The sequence below is a fragment of the Fomitiporia mediterranea genome (assembly GCF_000271605.1).
Source record: "Fomitiporia mediterranea MF3/22 unplaced genomic scaffold FOMMEscaffold_4, whole genome shotgun sequence".
NCBI lineage: Eukaryota > Fungi > Basidiomycota > Agaricomycetes > Hymenochaetales > Hymenochaetaceae > Fomitiporia > Fomitiporia mediterranea.
The window spans coordinates 1,738,246-1,758,291 of NW_006760389.1; the positions used below are offsets into that span (position 1 = coordinate 1,738,246).

Genomic DNA, 20,046 nt, shown 5'->3' on the forward strand with positions numbered 1-20,046 from the left:
TGTGTGTTCTGTAACGTTTGTAATGTGGGGTATTATAATTTAAAGCAGCATACAGTGTTCTATTATGAATATAGGTAATATGAATTGCTGCTTCAGCCCATAATATAAACAGTAATTCAGTAGATGTTAGATATGCTCTTACACCTCTAAATATAGTTTTATGAGTTTGTTCCACTATTCTGTTCTGTTGCAGAGTATGATGTACTGTTAATCTTTGTTTTGTTCCTTGTGAATCTAAATATTGTTGGAAATCTTCACTAAGGAATACAGTATTGTTATCACTTTGTAAAAGCTTTATTTTAACTCTGTACTGTGTAAATATTTTAGTTGTCTATTGTACATATTGTGTATATGTATCAGATTTTGTTTGTAATTTGAGCATTATGCACCAATGAGTAGAATTGTCTACAATTGTTAATAAGTAGTGTATGTTCTTATATGTGTACAGTTCAATAGGACCAATGATATCAATATGAATAAGATCTCCAAATTGATTTGCAAGAGGAGATTGATGTAGTTTTGGTATTAGTGTATGTTCAATATTTGCTTTTATACATTCAATACATTCTTTTTCTTCATAGTTTGTTATTTTAGTTGATAGTACACTTGGTTGTGTCTTTAATAATCGTTTAATATAATTGTAACTTATATGTCCAAGGCATTTATGTATATCATAAATAGATAGTTTGTTCATTGTTTTTAATAAATGATTATTGTACAAGATATACAAGTTATTTCTCAATTGTATATGTCTAATGTATTTGTTACATAGTAATGTTATAGTACAATTATTGTTTGTAAACATAAAAGAATAACCTTCCCTACATAGTAGCACTTGACTTATGAGGGAAAAGGTCATTTGTGGATAGTAATAGATGTTTTGTAATGTTATGACACTTTTTTCTTGTATATTCTTTGGGATTTCGATACACATAGATCCAGCTCAATTAAGAGTCATTGTTGACCTATTTGCAATAGTTACAATTGTAGGAGTTATGTTGTGTACATCTGTTAATCGAAATAGATAAGGAGTAGCATGTATTAATGCACCAGAATCAAGTAAATCCATTGTTTGCATATAGGATTTCTCATTAGTTATGATTGTATTTGTAAATACATTGGTACATACCCAGGAGACATATTGTTCGAATTGTTTGTCCTGGTTGCTCAGAATAAGAGTGTAGGCATTATTGTTCATTTCAATGTTGCCTTCCTTTAATTCAACATTGTTTTCGTTTGGGTTTTCAATAATAAATGTGTTTGTCATGTTTTCTACAGTTTGATTTGTTTTATACACAATGTTAGCCTGATGTTTAGTGCATGCAAGCTTTGTAGCTTTAGTAGGAGGTTTGCAGCATTCCTTAGAGAAATGTCCTGTTTTTCCACAATTGAAACATTTTGCTTTTGTCAGATTGAACAGATTTGACAGATTGAATTTCCTCCACTTATTGGCTTTATACATTGTATTAATGTGTGCATTATTCTTTGTCTGATCATTGGAATCTTGTGCTCGTTTAGCACAGTAATTGTTGTAAGCATTCTGTAATACAAGGATTAGTTGCTTCAGTTCAACTTTCTTATGTTCATTGACTGGTTTGCCTTTGTTCTGAGCATCAGTAGATTGTATTATTGTATTTACTATGTGTGTATATTGCTCAGGAGTGGCAAGCAATATCACTGCTTTGTATGTAGAGTCATGTGGTGGATTACCATTAGCAGACAGAGTTGTGTATGCTTCCTCAAGTCTGTCTAATGTATGTCTGAAATGTTTTACATGGTCTCTACAAATAAACAGTACCAATTTGTCAATAGCCTTTTTACATGCTGTCTGGGGGTTAAAGCATTCTTCAAGCACTTTCATTAACTGAGGGATAGACATATTGAAGTGCATATAGTTTGCCAATATTGTGTTGGCAATGTTATTAACTATGCATGCATGAATGGCCTTAGCTATCTCCCTCTCAGCTTTGTTCTGCAGTTCATCCTTTAGTAAGTGTTTGAAGCACATAGCTGCAACACTAGAAACAATGCAGTAGTGCCACATCTTGTAGTTTGCTTCAGTCTTAAGCATTGTAATGTTTTGACCAAAGTATTTAGGTACATTGGCTGGTTTACAGCATGTATCTGTATGTGGGGGAACCATGATGCAAATGTGTGCAAATGTATGCAAGTAAAGAGTTTAGAGTGTACAGTGGATGCGTGTATGCAGGGAGCTCAAGGCTCATAACCTGTTGAGAGGGAGAACTTAAGGGGGGCACACATAGACAAGGGGTGAGGTGACAATTTACTGCTCAGTGTCTCTCGTCCTTATATTGTATGTATTCTAACTGAGACATTATGAAGTCATTGTCTCATGGTTCGTCCATTGATGAACTAATCATCTCATAATAAAAGGACTGCCTTTTCTTTCAAGAATATACAGCCTAAGGGTTTACCTCTGTGCTTCACACATAGAACCAAATTGTCTAAATTTGTCTGACTGTAGGGAAATGTCCCATAGTGAGCTGAGCTCTGAAGCGTGAACTCAGCTCTTCAAGTATCGAGATATAGGGTAAATTGTGAGCTTCCAGCATAAGTATTTACATTTACATACCTATGCTATAATGGGATGGCTCGAGCAACTTGACCATCAACGGCCGAACCGACTTTGTGCAATACATAGCTCCAGAAACTCTCGAATAGTCCTTGCTCTCTTCTGCAACGTCGTACCCTCATCAGCACCCAATGTCCACCTGTCCTCAGTTGCTTACATTTAGCAGAAATATCAAATATCCACTATCATGACAGCTAGTTTCCCAGACGAATGAGAGATTCTAGCATTAGCTGACCTGCAGACTGGTCTTGTCCATGTATTCTCCATTGCTGCTTCTCGCAAAGAGATGTCCTTCTCATTGCACCAAACACAGTCCTGATTGGAGCTGCTTGTCGTCCCAATCACTTTCCCTTCAAGGCCTCTCTCAATGTTGTTTGAATTTGTATTGAAAGGAAGATTAAACCTTGTGAATGTGAAACTATGTGTTAAAGCTTGAATACACATCAACTGTAAATCACGAACGCACTGACAATTCGCCAGAATTGTGTTAGAAAGAAGTCAGAATGGATGTGGATGAGGAATATTTGCAGACACAAATTGTTGCTTAGACCGATCCTCGACATCTGTGCTAAGGATAATATTAATGGTGAGTCCTAGTATATGCGACTTGCTCGATATGGCTACTATTTCTGTTTCTAATTACATATTTCCTAATTGAGTAGTAGTATTAAAACCTTCCAACCACCGCTCGCCCCAGTCTTGCCTTGTAATTATTTGACTGAGGTGGGTATTCAGTACTACAACAAATTCATACAGGATAGGATGGATCACTTTCAAGTTGCATCTGAGATTGGCCTGAAAATAATTCAGATAAATCCAGCTTAAACCTGATCCAATATGATTCTAGATTGAAAGCAACTTTGCACAGAAGTAGTACATTGCTAAAAATTTTGTTCAATGAATAACTAAAATCCCATTTAGTTTGTGTAAGTACTAGTGGGAAACAGTATAGTTGTTTTACAGTATTCTTAACAAATCAAATTAGAGAGTCTTTTTGTCTCTCAGAGTTGTCATTCTTCCATTTTGGTGCCTAAGAAACTAAACCTTTAGTATTCTGTTTAATATTTTTTGCATATGTGCAGAATCAATAATCGTATATGTGAAGTGAGGCTTATGTAGAGGTCTGAGTGTAACTTGGACACACACAAAAACTAGAATAACTATAAATCAATACCATCAGTTCACATGTACGTAATTCACACATGCAAAGTCAACTAATTCATGTGTCACGCAACAATGATCATCAAACGTTACCATTACAGCAGGCTGATTAGACTGATAACGTGAGGATTCCAACGTACTGTGGTAAAATGCGAAATGAATCTGATGAATGTATCAGTCGTTCCCATCCTAGTTTGCCATTTTCTGAATCTGCAACTGTATAAATTCAGCCCATGGGGGGCATTACCATCTAACTCTGATAACTCAAGCACTACTGTCCTAACACTCTCGTATTCTCACAAGCAAAACTAGAATGGCGAGCAACAATTATTTGCAGCCTCCTACTCGTGATGATGACGAAGATCTAACTGACGTTGAAACTCAACGGAAGAAGGAAGAGGCCAGAGACAGAAGAGATCGAGACTCTAAATCAGAAAAAAGACGGTTTGAACGACAAGGCTCCAAGGACGATTCAAGTCCTCCACCCCCGCTGAGCGATGGCAAGAAACATCCATCATGGGGTATAAATGAATTGAACCAATAGGAGGTTCAAACCCCAGCGGAGTCTGGTGATGAAAGCCGAAAGAAGTAAAGCTATTCTAGGAGTTATGATCTTCAGATCTACGTATGCAGCGTGTCGTATAATATAATTCAATAAAGGAATGCCTTCTTTCAAAAATGTGCGGGAAAGGGGGATATCTCTGTTTCTTCATGCGCAAAACTAAATTTCAATCATTGTCTGCCGGAGGTGACCCATAGTGAGCTCTATAGCATGAATTTGGTTCTTTGAGTATTGAGACACATAGAATATATTATGAGCTTCTAGCATAAGTATTTGCCTTCACATTTATGTACCTACGCTATAATGGGATGCTTCGAGCAACTCGATTATCAACTGCCGAACCGACTTTGCGCGATACATGGCTCCAGAAACTCTCGAATAGTCCTCGCTCTCTACCACGACGCCACATCCCCATCAGTATCCATTGTTCGCCTGTCCTCAGTTGCTTATGTTTAGCAGAAATATCCACTATCATGACCACCGGTTTTCCAGACGATTGAGATATTCTCGAATTAGCTGACCTGCGAGCTGCTCTTGTCCATGTGTTCTCCGTCGCCGATATACGCAAATATATGCTCTCCTTATTGCAACGAACTCTGTCCTGATCGGAGCTACTGGTCGGCTCTTCTGCATGATCGTCCGGGTCACTTACAACAGTGACACCGCTGAGCGCCATGAGTACATTCGTCAAATCTTCTTGAAGCTCTGCAACATCCACAGACCCAGAATTGCGCAGCACTTGCTCGCAGTTGTTGCGAGGCGGGAGTAAAGCGTGATGAGGGGATGGCAGGTTACGAGCGAGATTCTTCAAGGAAATGATAAGGAGTTCATAGTCTTTACGACATTCATGTACCGGAACTCACGTCAGGTAAACGCAAATCCGTAAAGGACCAAGCGACAACCCATCGTCGGGTCTGTCCCTGTACCAGTTCCGTGAGCGCATAGTTGTCAACGTCATGCGCTCGTAGAACGTTGCGGATTTTCTCGACTGACGAGAACTTTCCAAGCATAGAAGTGAACCATCTGCAAGCCCGCGATAGTATTAGTTTCCATTGAATGAATGGGAGGATTGTAGACGTGGACATACAAGCAACGGTTCCTGATGTTTGTACCGGCGCTCTCCTCAACCATACGTTGGACGAACGTTTCTTCCCCGCCAGGTGTTACCATCTCCACTTCAGAGCCAGTACAAACTGAGTTTGGTTCAAGCGCTTTTCCTTCGGCGCTTCTCTCGACATCATTTGTATCCGCATAGAAAGGAGGATTACACATCGTGAAGGTGAAACTGTATACCAAGGAGGTGAGTGTACCTCAATAATATAAATCTCAAACGTTCTCACCATTCGTCAGGATAATCATAGAAAGGAGTCAGGATTGGTGTGGGCGAAGAAAGTTTGCAAATCCGAATCCAGTTGCCTAGACCGTTTTTCTCGACATTCGCGATAGCGGATTCATGCGAAACAGGATCGATCTCTAGAGTAGGATCTGAGATTATCCTAATCATAATAAAAGATATAGAGCCCAAACCAGTCCCAATGAATTTCCAGGTTGGATCAACTTTGCATCCGAGAAGTGGATATATTGCCGATGCACCAGTTCCTCTTGACCAACATTACTTCTCAGACACACCTTAACAATTGTGAAGCACTTACATGTCTATTCCAATGACTTCAGGGCGTTTCTCAAAGGCGTGGAAGCTTTCCGAAATAATGTCCTGCAGCCATAGAATGTAGTTTAGTCTGATCTAATCAGTTTGTTCTCAGGCTTCTTATCTAGGAGTTGGACAGACCTATTTGGAACTGGTGGACAGAGTCTACCTTCCGGTAATGAGAATTTGACCTGGAAGTCGCGCCAGAGTAGTGCTTCCGTCAGGCATCTAGAATGGTCGTTTTCCAACGATCTCAAAATATTGATGTGAATCTCGCGCACCTCTGGGCTTCGACGTTCTTGAAGTCAATTGTCGAGACGTCTGCTCCGGAAGGCTTTAATAAACTTCAAGGATAATCAGAAAAGGAAGGATCGCTATTCCAGGTTACAAGCGTACAATGGTTTTAGTTTCGGATAAATTTTAGCTAACGATACGAAATCAATGGGTGTTTTGTATGGATTTCGGTCATGCATGTTGACAGCCACGGAAAAAATGAAAGAATCCACCCGAAAAATCGGACGAAATGAAAATCACATTGGGTAAACATCTCACGTGACACCACACAACTGACGTCAAGGCGCGAAACCGTTGACGAAAACCCGGTTCGCGAGTCGGAATCTTGTTGCATCTCTTGTGTTTGGACCACTACCACATTTCGCCATGTTCACAAACGTTGCTCGTACTGTAATGCGCCCCGCCTCTTCGCGCTTGTTTGCGGCGGCTGCAGCTGCAAATTCGCTGCGAAGCGTTCACACACTCCCTCCCTTACCATATGAATACGATGCACTCGAACCGCACATCTCGAAGGAGATTATGACATTGCATCACACCAAGCACCACCAGACCTATGTAAATGGTCTCAATGCAGCAGAAGAGGCATACGCCAAGTCCAAGTCGACGCAGGAGAAGATTGCCCTTCAGGCAGCTCTCAAGTTCAACGGCGGTGGTAAGTGCTGTTCTAGATATTCGGGAACTATTGTAAAGCTGTTCTACTCATAGGGCATATCAACCATTCACTCTTCTGGACGAATCTTGCTCCGGCATCGGGAGATGGTGGAAAACTGAGTGACGGTCCGCTAAAGCAAGCTCTCGAACGTGACTTCGGCTCTGTCGAGAACTTCAAAAAAGAAATGAATGCTAAGACTGCAGCTATTCAAGGGAGTGGATGGGGTTGGTTGGGCTACAACAAAGCAACCAATAAGTTGGAGATAGTAACAACACCAAACCAGGACCCTCTTCTCTGTAGGTCTTCTCTACTAATGCGTCATACTTAGTGAAAAACAATCTTATGCATTCGCGCTGTAGCACATCTTCCGATTATTGGCATCGACATCTGGGAGCATGCTTTCTATCTTCAGTACAAGAATGTGAAACCTGACGTGAGTGTAGCCTATTGTAGTATTACGACCCCGTTCTCATCGATCCCCTCCCTACTAGTACCTCAACGCAATCTGGAACGTCATAAACTTCAAGGAAGCAGAGAAGCGGTTCATTGACGGCTCGAAGTGAACAGGGACCTGTGGGGCAGAAGAGACAACCTTGCAAGCCGTAATGTAATTACAACATGACTTCATATTAGTAATGTTGATTACATACCAAATACTTGTTTGAACGTCTAACGGTCGCTTGAGTTGCTCGCCAGATTTGCTTATTCCCACACTGGATAAGTGCGATCAAGTAAGAAGGAAACCTACTTCAACACCGCTGAGCTAGGGTTGACCAATCAATAATGTGGCACAAGTGCCATGCCTGACGCGTCGTTTCGGCGAGCTTGTCCAGGGCAGTGTTTACTCGAATGATGCGAGCCTTGCCTCGGCAAGGATCGACACATACTCAGCATGACAAGTAATGCTTTACCTCTTCACACGTTTGGTGGAGCGTTGAAGCCGAGAATACTGCCTTGATTCATAAACGACTCCTTGTTGGATCGGTGCCGCGCACATTCTGTCTTGCGAATGCATGCCGAATGCTGTAGCGATCACATCACTGAAACAATTGGGTGCATACATACCTCGTGAGAATTACACTTTCTTAAGTGGATAAAAGGCCCATAGCATCGTAAGCTACTTGACACCCACAATTTCTTTAAACTTTGTACATCCTCTGAGAATGCCTTCCTACGTCGTAACTGGTGCATCGAGAGGTATTGGGGTGAGTTTTCTTCTACTTGATGTGAGAATCTGGTTTGTTCACACAATCTCCATGTAGGTGGGTTGGGTGTGGAAGTTATGCGCAGACGCGAACAACAAGGTGTTCGCCGTAGTGCGCAACCCGGAGACAGCAACTCAGCTCCAGGCGTTTCTGAAATCCGATGAGAACAAGAACAAGAATGTCGTCGTAATTAAAGCTGACTTGACAGATTATAAGACAATTAAGGTGTGTGTAATTCAAGTCTCTCGACTGCCTAAAATCTGTTTCTGACTTGCAAAACATCCGGCAGGCGGCGGCAGAGGAAGTGTCGAAAGCCACTGGAGGAACATTGGATCATCTCATCAACAATGGTGCCCTTATGCATCACGAGCGGGCAATGCTGACTATTGATGCCTAGTACGTCCTGCCATCGTCGAGTTTAAACCACAGACTCATCTCATGTATTTTTTTTTCTGTCAGCCCGGATGAAGAGACACTTGAGAATGACTTTTTGGCCTTCGTGAGTCTCCTTTCTTTGCGTTACATAATTGACGATCTAACGACCTGGATGATGAACACAGTTCAAGACTAACGTTATTGGCGTCACACATACGATAAACGCTTTCATCCCTCTACTCCGCGCAGGAAATACGAAGAAAGTATTGGTGGTCTCCTCATCCATGGGGTCTACTCGATTCAACATGGATGCGAACTACGAGAACATCGTGCCCTATTCAATCTCGAAGGCTGCCTTGAACATGGCTGTTGTCAAATTTGCCACGAGGTACAAGAAGGAGGGATTCACTATCGTGGCTGTCACGCCTGGGCTTGTGAAGACCATCCCTGGCTTAAGTGAGCTTAATTATAGTATATTGTGAATCATTGCTAAGATTTTGATGACCTTTTTTAATTACTTCCAGCTCCAGAGGAACTCGAGAAAGTCTTCGAGAAAATCGTTGCGCAAATTCGCATCGCTAGTCCGAAGTTCGCTGGAGCTATAACTGTTGAACAGTCCGTCAATGACCAACTAGCGTTGTTGGAGAGGATAACGCCTGCGGATTCTGGTTCTTTCGTCCATGCAGATGGTAGCGACGCAAACTTCCTTCACCAGTAGGCCACCTAAATGGTTGTAAGAACGTCGATTTGATAAGGTCAATACACACGAATGAATGAATCTACTTGCAATGCTTATCCGTAATTATAGCGAGAGATCAACCGGGTGCGACCTCGAGAATAATTTGATTTTCCGTTGAAGAACCCGAAGAAATCGGCTCCTAGATTCTCGATCATATTCTGCGCATTGTCTAATTATATAAACTTGGCTCAGGACTAGTGTGGTTGGTGTTGTTCGCGCAATCAATGCTTCCCGCTCTTGCAACCAGATGAAACTGTTAGCGGAATCTTTGTCAATAGGATCTAATTGTATTAACTAAGAAGTGGACTACCATTCGAACGTAGTGCATTTGAACTCGAATGTGGCGGTCGTCAGTTCGCTGCAGAGTTTGTTAGAAAATGACCCACTGGCCTAGGATTTACAAAGGTATGGACACAACAAAACGTCTATACTGATATGGGCCAGTAACCTCAGGTCGTTCCTGTAAGAGCAAGGGTCGTACATCCGCGAAATACTGCTCAAATAAAGCAGACGATTATTTCCAATTCCAAATCGGCCGTTGTACGCGGCGGCCGAATTAAAAGCATGAGGTTGATGAGGTGTAATCCATTTTGGTCGGAAGTAAACTGGATGAGGTCTGCACCATACATTTTATGGAATTTATGGCCATCCCGTCCAATTTAAGCAATTAACGGTCCTCTAACCGCTGGTGCTCTCCATGAAAAGGCAAAGAAGCGTCTCACAACCGTTTTCCGCGGAGAAACATACGGAAATATCTGCAGATTAGCATGTCTACCGGCGTCTCCGCAGCAATATGCATGTGACCATTAAATGGAGTCATGTTTTCTGGTGCTGCGCTCTCAATCTGCAAATTCTGGTCATATTTAAAGTCGGAAGAGGTCATGGTATAAAAGAACCAAAATGCTGAGCACGTCGACTTTCGAGCTTCAAAGCTTTATCGTCCTCTAGTTAACCCTTCATCCTTACACTCGGTTTAACATCATGGTCTTCAAAATCTATGTTTCAGGTGCTTTTCTTGCTTTTGTGACAGGAGCATCCGCTAGAACTTTCACGGTGAAGAATAATTGCTCCTTCACCGTGTGGTGGGTACCGTATTTTCTTTACCAAATAAAGCGCTTCGCCGACTTCACTACTAATGTAGGCCAGCTGTGAGTAGCATGAAATTTGCGTCTCGATGATGTCGATTATTTGTTAATCACTGCAGATTTTCACGGATCTAAACGTCGGTAAAGCCGTTCCGGATCAGCCAACAGGGTAGGCTTCGGTTCTTCTGCTCGCTCGTGATAATTGCTGAAACCGAGTCGATCACAGCTGGGAGGCTGCGTCTGAAACGTCCGTAAGCTTCACTGTTCCGGACAATTGGAAGGCTGGCCGTATTTGGGGTCGTCGCGAATGCGATTTCAGCACCGTTCAGGGCCCAACCTCGTGTGTAACTGGTGGATGCAATGGAGGTCTCTTATGCAACAACTCGACTGGAACTGTATGCATTTCCCTTTGCCCCTAGGTTTGTACGATAACGAAGGCTTGTTTAGGGAGTACCGCCCGTAACACTCGCTGAGTGGACTCTCCAAGGTGATGGGAACCAAGACTTTTATGATGGTAGGAGGATGCTTCTTTACATAAGCCAGCTTTAATAATGTCTTGATTTTCGTAGTCTCGTTGGTTGATGGCTTCAACGTGCCTTTGAGCGTCACAAACAACGTTGGTTGCCCAACAGCGGACTGCCCCACTGATTTGAATGCCAATTGTTCGTGTTAGCATCACTGGTTGTTGTCTTGCTGCTGATACGATGATGAATAACTAACATAGGTCCGAGTGTACTGCAATTGAACGACACATCGGGAGCCGTCGCTGGATGCAAGACTGCTTGTCTTGCAAACCTTGATGGGGATCAAAGTGCGGCGCCTTTTCATAATGAACTTTTGCTGTCCATTGATCTCTCGTGGTAGCTGACTCTGCAAACTGTTGCTCTGGCTCGCACGACACGGCCGCAACTTGCCCTAGTTCCGGCGTACAGTTCTATACTTACTTCAAGGATGGATGCCCTAACGCGTATGCTTATGCTTACGATGAGAGCAGCGGCACTGCGCTTTGGACTTGCAACTCGACTCTGGCGGCTGATTATACTGTTACGTTCTGCCCTTGAGGAGCAATGCGGGCGTGTTTATCCGATTAAATGATTGTAAGACTTCTAGATATCAGTAAATTTGATATACACAAGTGAGTGATTACGCATGCGATGCTTACCAGGGATTTTTGGGGGGAGGGGGGGTGAATTGATGCAACTTTTTTTTCTTGAAAGAAGCCTGAGAACTCGATCTCCTACTGAACCTGTGTGCTCTAGTGAAACGCTGAGGTAGGTTGAGAGTAAACATGCTTCTTATCTCGATTTTTTCACACCCTCTCGTTACACGGATGTGATAGTATTTAGTATTAATATTACTAACGATCCGTTGTTTCTGGCTCCTCAGGAAATGTGCTGAAACAGCTTTTCAGCTTTTGCTGCATCTAACCCTGTCAGCCACAAAAACTTCGCAACCACAAGGATCTTGCAATGGTAAATGTCCTTTTTCGAGCCCAGATGCTCTGTACTCAGCACATTGCCAAAGTCATCAGGTGTAAGACTTACATGAAGAGTGCACACCTATGTTGGGGTACACAGCATTGAGCAGTGACTCAAGTTAACGTTGATTCAGCAATGTACGATCATGTGATCTGCTAATGCTGTCATTCATAAGGCACGTGTGAGCATTTCAAATTTCTCCTTGCCTTGCACGCATCAATTGTAAAACGAATCCTGGACGTGAGTAAGCCTTATCATTTATTAAAGCAGCAAATCTGATTAGTCTGGAGCCCATCATCACTCCACCTGTGCCAGAGTAGGAACTTTGGCCGACGGCACGAAAGTGACGCGTCGTTTCTTACAGCGTTTCCGGAAAACTATGAGAGTCGCGTTGTTTTTTTTTCCACCTTGCCACCTGCCAAATGAGGCAGGTGACTTCAACCACCTTTTTGTTTAGACACATACAAAACCTCTGTACTGTTTTTCCACTTAATATACACCTTTTTATACATTAAAACATATGTTGAACCTTTTCAATTACAATTCCCCTCTATAATATTGACAGAATTACCTCTTTTTTGTTGTTACATGTTTGAATGATTGTACCACTCTTGTTAAGAAGCTAGCATCCTCTAAGACAGTCCTGTTAACCTAATATATTTGCTATTTTAGTCTTATGATACTAGGGAGTGTCTGAAAACTCGTATGAAGGCAACTACAGTACTTTATTGTTGTATGGCAAGCTATGTGTATGTTGCATGGCAAGTCACCTGCCAAATAAGGCAGGTGGCAAGGGGAAAAAAAAGAACGACGCGACTCTCATAGTTTTCCGGAAACGCTGTAGTATGTTCCAGGCTTGTTTACATCAAGAGTCTTCCTTTTTTTCGCAAATATTAGTCGACCGAATGCGCGGCACGAACGCTGACGCGTCGTTTCTGCACAACGTTTGTGCCAAGAATATCTCACCAATACGTGAGATGAACTTCCATATGGGTCAGCGTCGCGTGCACATTGTTTCACGGATTCCGAAGTTTAAGACAAAGTGTCGTTGAATAACTGGGCATATATATCGTGAGGAATGCACTGTCTTGCAGCGTATTAAAGACCTGCCACATCGTAGCCGCTAGGAACCAGCAACTCTTTACAGATCATCTTCTGAAATGGTTTCATACGTTGTGACTGGCGCGTCGAGGGGCATTGGAGTAAGTCCTCTTCTCTAGGCAAGAAATTGGCGTGCTTACTTATACGATGTTATATAGCTGGGCTTCGTGCGGAGGTTGAGTGCAGACACGAACAACAAGGTGTTCGCGCTCGTGCGCAGTCCCGAGACAGCAACACAACTCCAGGAATTCGTCAGTTCTATCGACAACAAAAACAAGAATGTTGTCGTACTAAAAGCTGACCTAACAGACTACAAGACAATTAAGGTGCGAACGCCTCAAATTCCCGCTATCCAATGTTCATCTCTGACCTGTAACTCTTTGATGTTGACAGTCAGCGGCCGAGGAAGTGTCGAAAGTTACTGGTGGCACGTTGGATGTGCTCATTAACAACGGTGCCCTACTCCATCACAAACGGAATGGGCTAACTGTAGATGCATTGTAAGTGCTGTTCTGCGAATACCGAGTTTATCGTCACAGATGTCGTTCCTCATCGAAGTTTTCTTTCAGTCCTGACGAAGAGGCACTTGAGAATGACTTTTTGATTTTCGTGAGTCGCTTTGTCTTTCGCTTTGTATCATCGACGATCTAACGTGCTGGGCCATTAACGCAGTTCAGGACAAACGTTATCGGCGTTACGCATACGATAAACGCTTTCATCCCCTTACTCCGCAACGGGAAGACGAAGAAAGTTTTGGTAGTCTCCTCATCTATGGGCTCTCCTCAGTTTCAATTGGAAGCGGTTTACGTTACTTGTCCGTCATATTCCATCTCGAAGGCCGCTCTGAACATGGTTGTCGTTAAGTTTGCTACGAGATTCAAAAAGGAGGGGTTCACTTTCCTAGCTGTCTCGCCTGGGCTAATCAAAACCATGCCTGGCCTTAGTAAGTTCGATTTATCATTTTCATCGATAAACGCTGATATATCCTCCCTCAACCTAAGCTGCCAATGAGCTTGACAAAATTTACGAAGAAATGGTCGCTCAATGTCGAATCGCAAATCCGAACTACCCTGGTACAGTTACTGTGGAACAATCCGTCAATGACCAACTAGCGTTGCTGGGGAGGGTAACTCCTGAGCAGACTGGTGCTTTCCTCCATGCGAATGGGGACGACGCAAATTTCCTCACCTACTAGTTCTATTTATTTAAATGTTAGTAAGAGTGTTGAAATTTCAGTGAGCCAGATACTCATGAGTGAACGGTTCTACTTGCGTTGTTTGTCAAGTATAATTATAGGACGACTCGATGCGAATTTAAATTCAAGATTGGTTTGTCGCTGAGGAACTCGGAATTTTCGCCTGCATTGTTTTTGACGATATCCCGCATATTTGCAGGTTCGATCTTGGCCTCCGTGATGCCTGCATAATCTTCTCTTCGCAACGACAGCACAAAGAGAGAGAAGAGTATTCGTTCGTGAAATCAGCTATTGCCTGGTTAAAAGATATTCAATTCGAAATGCCTTCTTGAACACAGTCGTTATCAAGTTCGCCACAAAACTTAGACAGGAGGAATTCACTGTCCTGGTTGTCTGATCTGGACTCGTGCGGGAAAGCTTGCAAAGGTGTTAGTAGTAACACGAAGAAGTCTTGCTTTTCCCGGAGTTCAGCATTTCGGACAGCATAACCCGAGCCCTCCAGTTAACCTACTGCAACAAGCAGAGAGTGGGAGATCAACTGTACATACCTCAAAGTATATATACGAAACACAGTGAACAAGCCACTGAGTGACCCATGCGACTGACGGAATCGTATTTACTCTCTGATTTGGTCTGTATGTCTCCCCAAGAAGCTGATTCCAAGCTCCATCTTTGTAAGCTAATTTCGGTACTTTTGTAGTTATTCACTTTTACCAAATTCGACTTCCATCTGTACACTGGCGTGCTTTCGACCATCTAATTTTATATCCGAGTCGGCATTAGTTAGAGTGCTAAGTAAGCGGGACGATATTTTGATTCACCTCTGCAGGCGCTGTTGTGTTTCCGGAAGGTAGGAACTGCAGGATGCTGACGCATCATTTCAAAATACGGTTTATCCATGAAACTGATTTTTAAGTGACGTTGTATGCCTTTGCATGCAAGCAAATGCCAATCGTCACTGAGTAATCGAGCGAGTAACGTTTTAGAAAGACACTGTCTTGCAGTGTATAAAATGCATGAGTCCCTGATATCTGCTTAGTATCTTCAATATTGAATTTCAGCGAGTCTAGAGATGGTTTCATATGTCGTCGTTGGTGCGCCGAGGGGCATCGGGGTAATTTTCTCTTCTAGATACGAAAGTCAAACTTTAGCTCACTTTGATGAATGGTCTCGTGCAGCTTGACTTCGTACAGGCATTGAGTACAGATCCGAGGAATAAGGTTTTTGCCGTAGTGCGCAACGCAGAGACGGCGTCTCCGCTACGGGAGTTCGTTGAGTCGGAGGCAACCAGCAAGAACGTAGTCATACTCCAAGCCAATCTAACAGACTACAATACACTTAAGGTATAAGTGACCTTAACCTCCTATCAAATTCGGACAAACATTGACGCTATGCACTCAGTTAGCAGCCGAAGAAGTATCAAAGGCCACCGGTGGAATCTTGGATGTACTCATTAACAACGGTGCTCTAGTCATTCATGAGAAAGGCATGCTCACTATTGATGCTTTGTACGTTCCGTCAATCTTTTGTTCAATGATGTGGAGCCTTCCTGATACTGAATTCTTCCAGCCCTGATGAAGAGACACTTGAGAAGGACTTCCTGGATTTTGTACGCAATCTAGTTGCTTTATCCAAAGCTCGTATTTGAATATTTCGCAGTTTAAGACCAATGTCGTCGGCGTTACCCACGCTATCAATGCCTTCCTTCCTCTTCTCCGTGCTGGTAATTCGAAGAAAGTGTTGACAATTTCATCATCCATGGGGTCTCCTCGCACGAATCTCGCATCTAACCATGACACCCTTGTATCGTATGCGGTCTCGAAGGCCGCGTTAAATATGGTGGTCGTCAAGTTTGCGGCGAGGTTCAAACAGGAAGGTTTCACATTCCTGTCCGTAAGCCCTGGACTCGTGAAAACCATGTCTGGACGTGGGTGTGTTTCAAGTTAACACTTATTGTATGCGCCGCTGATGAACGAATGTCCCCGACTTATCCCCAAGCCGCTGATGAGATCGACAAAGTCTACGATGCGATAACTGCGCGAATTCGAACAGCCGATCCAACTTTCCCTGGACCGATTACCGTTGAAAAGTCTGTCAAAGATCAGCTGGCGTTACTAGAGAGAGTAACCCCTTCAGACTCTGGAGCTTTCATTCATCCGAATGGTGACGATGCCAACTTCGTTACGTATTAGTTTCAGCTTTATAATGATTGTGAGGAATTTAGATATTAGATGTGTATAAATCGAAGAAAGAAGACTTTCACTTTTCGTAATAGATGAATCCTGGTGGATAAAGCTACATCTGAGAAAGGCAGCAGTATACTTCACACCTGCGGCAGAGGACCTTGGCCACAGTGTTTTGTCAAGGTTTACCACAGATAAATTTTAGTCCTCTGAGGCGTGAAGACGTCGGGTTATAGTATAAATCTTCTCAACAAAGGAAATCTTGCTCACATGATATCTACCGACCAACTGTATCAAGGATAAGCCAAGCGCCATCGTGTAACCTCTTTTTGCAACACATTTCCCGTTCCCCTAGATCAGGAGTAACTTAATTCCGTATCGGAAGGATTCTCAACTTCTTCAAGAGTAGGTGCTTGGTCAAATTCAGGTAAGTGCGACCATTCGGAGTATGCCAACCGCGAGTCGACTTGCAGCACATGTTTTGGCTATCGCCTGACGCTGAAATGTCAAATTGCTAAGGAGTTACACCGCGGATTGCAAGACCTAGGCACGGAATGTCGGGGCAGGACGTCGCAGATAAGCTGGTTGACGGTTTCAAATCAAATGGACCAGGTGGCCTGTACGCTAGTCCAAGTTATGCAAGATTAAGCATCTAAGTAATGAGCTGTTCAAAACCTGCGGAGCGAGACAATACTGCTCATGTATTAGGAATTGCGCACCTTTCGATCTTAAATCAGAGTTGTACAAATACCGACCAAAACTTTGCAAGTGAAAGTAAAGAGATCTCGACCGCGGGACCCGAGCGAATAGTAGATGTGGTATCTTCTCTCCGAGTCATCTCAAACGATCATTATGCGGATAGTCGCTCAGGAGAAAGATGACGCGGACTGCACGAGAAAAAAAGATTGGCAAGTCAAGTTTGATGTCTTCCAGGACATACAAGGCTAACAGCTTCGATGAAGATTCCTGCATCTTCCATTTTATCTTATTCGGGTACTGATGAATTACTTTCTTGCTGTCAATACAATTGCTTCAAAGTCTATCCTTGGAGAGAAGAGGCACTTCGCACTTAGCTGATAAGTTCATGACTTCCGAAAACTTGTTTTGTCAGAGGTATTTAAATGACTAAATGCATATTATGCCATGGTGGCCGCGTGAACTACGCACGGACGAAATAACGAACCAACTCTAACCCGGAGAGCAAATGAACACGAATAGGATTGGAAATTGATCTGATAATCGTGAGAAACGTACTAATTATGAAGTTTACATAATGATAATTTGTGTTCAACTACAAAAGTAATCGTAGTTCTTCAACTTCTTAAGTCTTCAATGCATGGCAGCGGCGTTCTCATTGATTAATGCGACATATTTCGCATTGCGAGGACGAAGATCGAATTTGAATTCCCTTGGTTTGCTGTAATCATCACAGTTGTCATTACCTGCACGTATACTAAGAATAATGCATACCTAGCGAAACCTGGTGTGAACTCTACAATCGGCACTTGTTCTTCGCCCGTGGCAGGATCGATTGGCGGTCGAATATCGAATGCTGCAAGTATATTTGCCATCGCTAACCAAGCGCTAGAATCTGCAAAGTAACGTCCTGGGCAAGCACTAGAAAGTGAAGTACATGAGATTTCCGATGCATACAGTCTGTGAAACGTGAATAACGCACCGTCTGCCGAATCCGAACACAAGTGAACTGGGATCATCTATACTTGTACTGTTTAGGCCGACAGCCACTTTTCCAGCTCCATGCTGCATTTCCAAAGCATCCTTCACTTTCGACAGGAAGCGTTCCGGTTTGAAAGATTCGGGGTCTGGGAAATGACGTTCATCTCTCATCATTTTCCTAGAAGTGGGCAAAATCAGAACTATTCATAGCGAAGCTCTTATGGAATGGAGTTCCTTACCATATGTTTGGAATCAACATCGATCCGGCTGGAATCCTGCGTTGGCGATGCACATCTTCAGCTATTGATTGATGTGCAAGACCTTGCCATGGTTACGTGTCAGCGAAAGGAGGAAAATTTGCTAAGGACACCAAAGCAACTTACCCAAAGGAAGTGGAGGATTGGTCCTACAGTCAAAATACATCAACGCTCTGGTACTGAAGTCTTAAAGAGTTACAAAAGGCGTTACCGATAAACCTCTTTGAGGATGCATTCAATGTATGGCAGGTTAGGTCGGTCATCATGAGTTGGAAGCCGGCTGCTGCCTATAACTTCATCGATTTCGGCATGTGCACGGGCAACGACCTCAGGATGGCATGTCATCATGAGCAAGAATGTGCGAAGGACGATTTCCGACTAATGTAATACGTCTGTGAGAACCGTGTATTAATAGTAATAAGAGCCATACTGACTGTCTCAACTCCAGCTGGGAAGTAAAACGGGTTATTTCTTTCTTTCTCAGATGTGTCAAATAGCTTCTTACCTCCGTAGATAACGCCAGCAACATGCTTTATGTTAACTTCGAAATCTTTGTCACCTGGATACTTGGTCTCGTACGTGTCGATCATCCGGCTCATCAGAGATGGAATGGCCGTTCCGGATGACTATGAAGTCCCACATAAGAATTTGTCATGGTAGTAGTTATCCGAGCTTACCATGCGTTCCTTCACTTCGTTATAGGGAATATCTCTCGCGTCTACATGTGCCTTGTAAGTATCGACGGCTTTCCTCCGGAACGATGCTCCTGGGAACCAAGTAGGGATGTAGCGCACTGTTGAAAACAATCGATGGTCAGATCCCGCCAGAGTCGTACATGCGATTACTTGTCTTCGCTTACATATCGGAATGAAGTCAACGAGTGTCGCACCCGGCGTGCCTCCCTCGATGAAGCGAATCGCTGAATCAACCGCAAGCCTAGCGATAATATCGTCTTCCGAATTGACTTCATGCCCGTAAGTAGCCATAACTAGAGTTCCAGCGGTGAACCTTGGAAATCAACACTTTAATAACAGATCATCTGATTTTGAGATATGAAGTGCACCTATACGTGTGATTTGTGAAATTCTCTGGAGACATAAGGAGATTCTTGAGATAGATGCTTAGTTGCGCGCTCTGTAGTGGACGGAATGAGGATATCGCTTGAGAATTGAAATGCTGCTGCATTAGACGTCGCTGGGCTCGAAACCGTTCTCCGTAGGTTATGAATGGCATCAACATCTCTGTTCCAAATCTACGATGGTGTCAAGACGAACAGAACAGGATTACGTCGCTACAACGGGCACGTACAACTCGCCATGAAGGACAAATCGAGGCCTATCCGAAAAATTTGAAGCGCGTTTGTCCAAGAGATCACGAGCGGCCTCCGCAGAGTTCAAAATGATCAATGGCTTCCCAATGATAGACAAATAAACTACGTCTCCTAAACACTCCCAAACATCATCAGCAACTCTGCAAGATCTTCATGTAGACTACTAACCGAGCTTCTTTCCCCAATCCGCGAATATCTTCCACTGAAATTCCGTCGGCATAACACGGATGTTTCCGATGATTGGCTCGGACGGCGGACTAGGAGGAAGAGGAAGTCGAGAGGAATTCCACCGCTTCCTCATCTCCGCGATCGCTACGCATGCTACCAACGCTGAGAGAGCGTACACATAGGTATTGGCCATACGAATATCGAGGTTCAGAGGAAGATGCATGGCGTGCTGCAGTACGCTCTGCTCGGAGGAGCTTCTTATAACATGCTTGCCATCGAAGTTTGATATACAGCGCTAAATGACGCGAATTTGCTCCTCGAGTCATGCATGGGAGAACCTTCA

At 43.3% G+C, this 20,046-nt stretch overlaps 7 protein-coding genes across 7 annotated transcripts; 5 read left to right on the plus strand and 2 right to left on the minus strand.

Moving 5' to 3' along the window:
* Positions 1-4,614: 4,614 nt before the first annotated feature.
* On the minus strand, positions 4,615-6,437 carry FOMMEDRAFT_153997 (uncharacterized protein; the record flags this gene model as incomplete). Its single annotated transcript, XM_007264583.1, has 9 exons — positions 4,615-5,121; positions 5,180-5,339; positions 5,404-5,601; positions 5,657-5,789; positions 5,844-5,917; positions 5,969-6,055; positions 6,106-6,192; positions 6,246-6,308; positions 6,361-6,437. The coding sequence occupies 9 exons, from the start codon at positions 6,435-6,437 to the stop codon at positions 4,615-4,617; spliced, it is 1,386 nt and encodes a 461-aa protein (XP_007264645.1).
* Positions 6,438-6,651: 214 nt separating this feature from the next.
* FOMMEDRAFT_80585 (Mn superoxide dismutase) lies at positions 6,652-7,473 on the plus strand (the record flags this gene model as incomplete). Its single annotated transcript, XM_007264584.1, has 4 exons — positions 6,652-6,910; positions 6,964-7,206; positions 7,270-7,343; positions 7,402-7,473. The coding sequence occupies 4 exons, from the start codon at positions 6,652-6,654 to the stop codon at positions 7,471-7,473; spliced, it is 648 nt and encodes a 215-aa protein (XP_007264646.1).
* A 600-nt stretch (positions 7,474-8,073) lies between these two features.
* FOMMEDRAFT_132716 (NAD-binding protein) lies at positions 8,074-9,208 on the plus strand (the record flags this gene model as incomplete). The annotated part of the gene is made up of 6 exons (XM_007264585.1): positions 8,074-8,115; positions 8,173-8,340; positions 8,405-8,511; positions 8,575-8,614; positions 8,676-8,946; positions 9,015-9,208. The coding sequence occupies 6 exons, from the start codon at positions 8,074-8,076 to the stop codon at positions 9,206-9,208; spliced, it is 822 nt and encodes a 273-aa protein (XP_007264647.1).
* A 1,002-nt stretch (positions 9,209-10,210) lies between these two features.
* On the plus strand, positions 10,211-11,375 carry FOMMEDRAFT_27161 (thaumatin-like protein; the record flags this gene model as incomplete). The annotated part of the gene is made up of 8 exons (XM_007264586.1): positions 10,211-10,311; positions 10,371-10,377; positions 10,434-10,483; positions 10,541-10,709; positions 10,762-10,828; positions 10,884-10,976; positions 11,039-11,125; positions 11,179-11,375. 8 exons carry the CDS (start codon positions 10,211-10,213, stop codon positions 11,373-11,375), a joined length of 771 nt encoding a protein of 256 aa, XP_007264648.1.
* Positions 11,376-12,863: 1,488 nt separating this feature from the next.
* On the plus strand, positions 12,864-14,224 carry FOMMEDRAFT_120106 (short-chain dehydrogenases/reductase). The gene is made up of 7 exons (XM_007264587.1): positions 12,864-12,994; positions 13,052-13,219; positions 13,287-13,393; positions 13,463-13,502; positions 13,566-13,836; positions 13,895-14,104; positions 14,179-14,224. Exons 1-6 carry the CDS (start codon positions 12,953-12,955, stop codon positions 14,086-14,088), a joined length of 822 nt encoding a protein of 273 aa, XP_007264649.1. The 5' UTR covers positions 12,864-12,952; the 3' UTR covers positions 14,089-14,104; positions 14,179-14,224.
* A 934-nt stretch (positions 14,225-15,158) lies between these two features.
* On the plus strand, positions 15,159-16,849 carry FOMMEDRAFT_166625 (NAD-binding protein; the record flags this gene model as incomplete). Its single annotated transcript, XM_007264588.1, has 8 exons — positions 15,159-15,202; positions 15,267-15,431; positions 15,490-15,596; positions 15,658-15,697; positions 15,748-16,019; positions 16,087-16,280; positions 16,346-16,480; positions 16,542-16,849. Coding segments are annotated over 6 exons (635 nt in total), but the record flags the coding sequence as incomplete, so codon positions are not given.
* A 674-nt stretch (positions 16,850-17,523) lies between these two features.
* On the minus strand, positions 17,524-19,926 carry FOMMEDRAFT_166626 (cytochrome P450; the record flags this gene model as incomplete). The annotated part of the gene is made up of 13 exons (XM_007264589.1): positions 17,524-17,688; positions 17,742-17,888; positions 17,950-18,126; positions 18,188-18,269; positions 18,332-18,354; positions 18,417-18,583; positions 18,640-18,653; positions 18,711-18,831; positions 18,883-18,998; positions 19,065-19,213; positions 19,269-19,457; positions 19,514-19,646; positions 19,704-19,926. The coding sequence occupies 13 exons, from the start codon at positions 19,924-19,926 to the stop codon at positions 17,601-17,603; spliced, it is 1,629 nt and encodes a 542-aa protein (XP_007264651.1). The 3' UTR covers positions 17,524-17,600.
* Between the last annotated feature and the right edge of the window lie 120 nt (positions 19,927-20,046).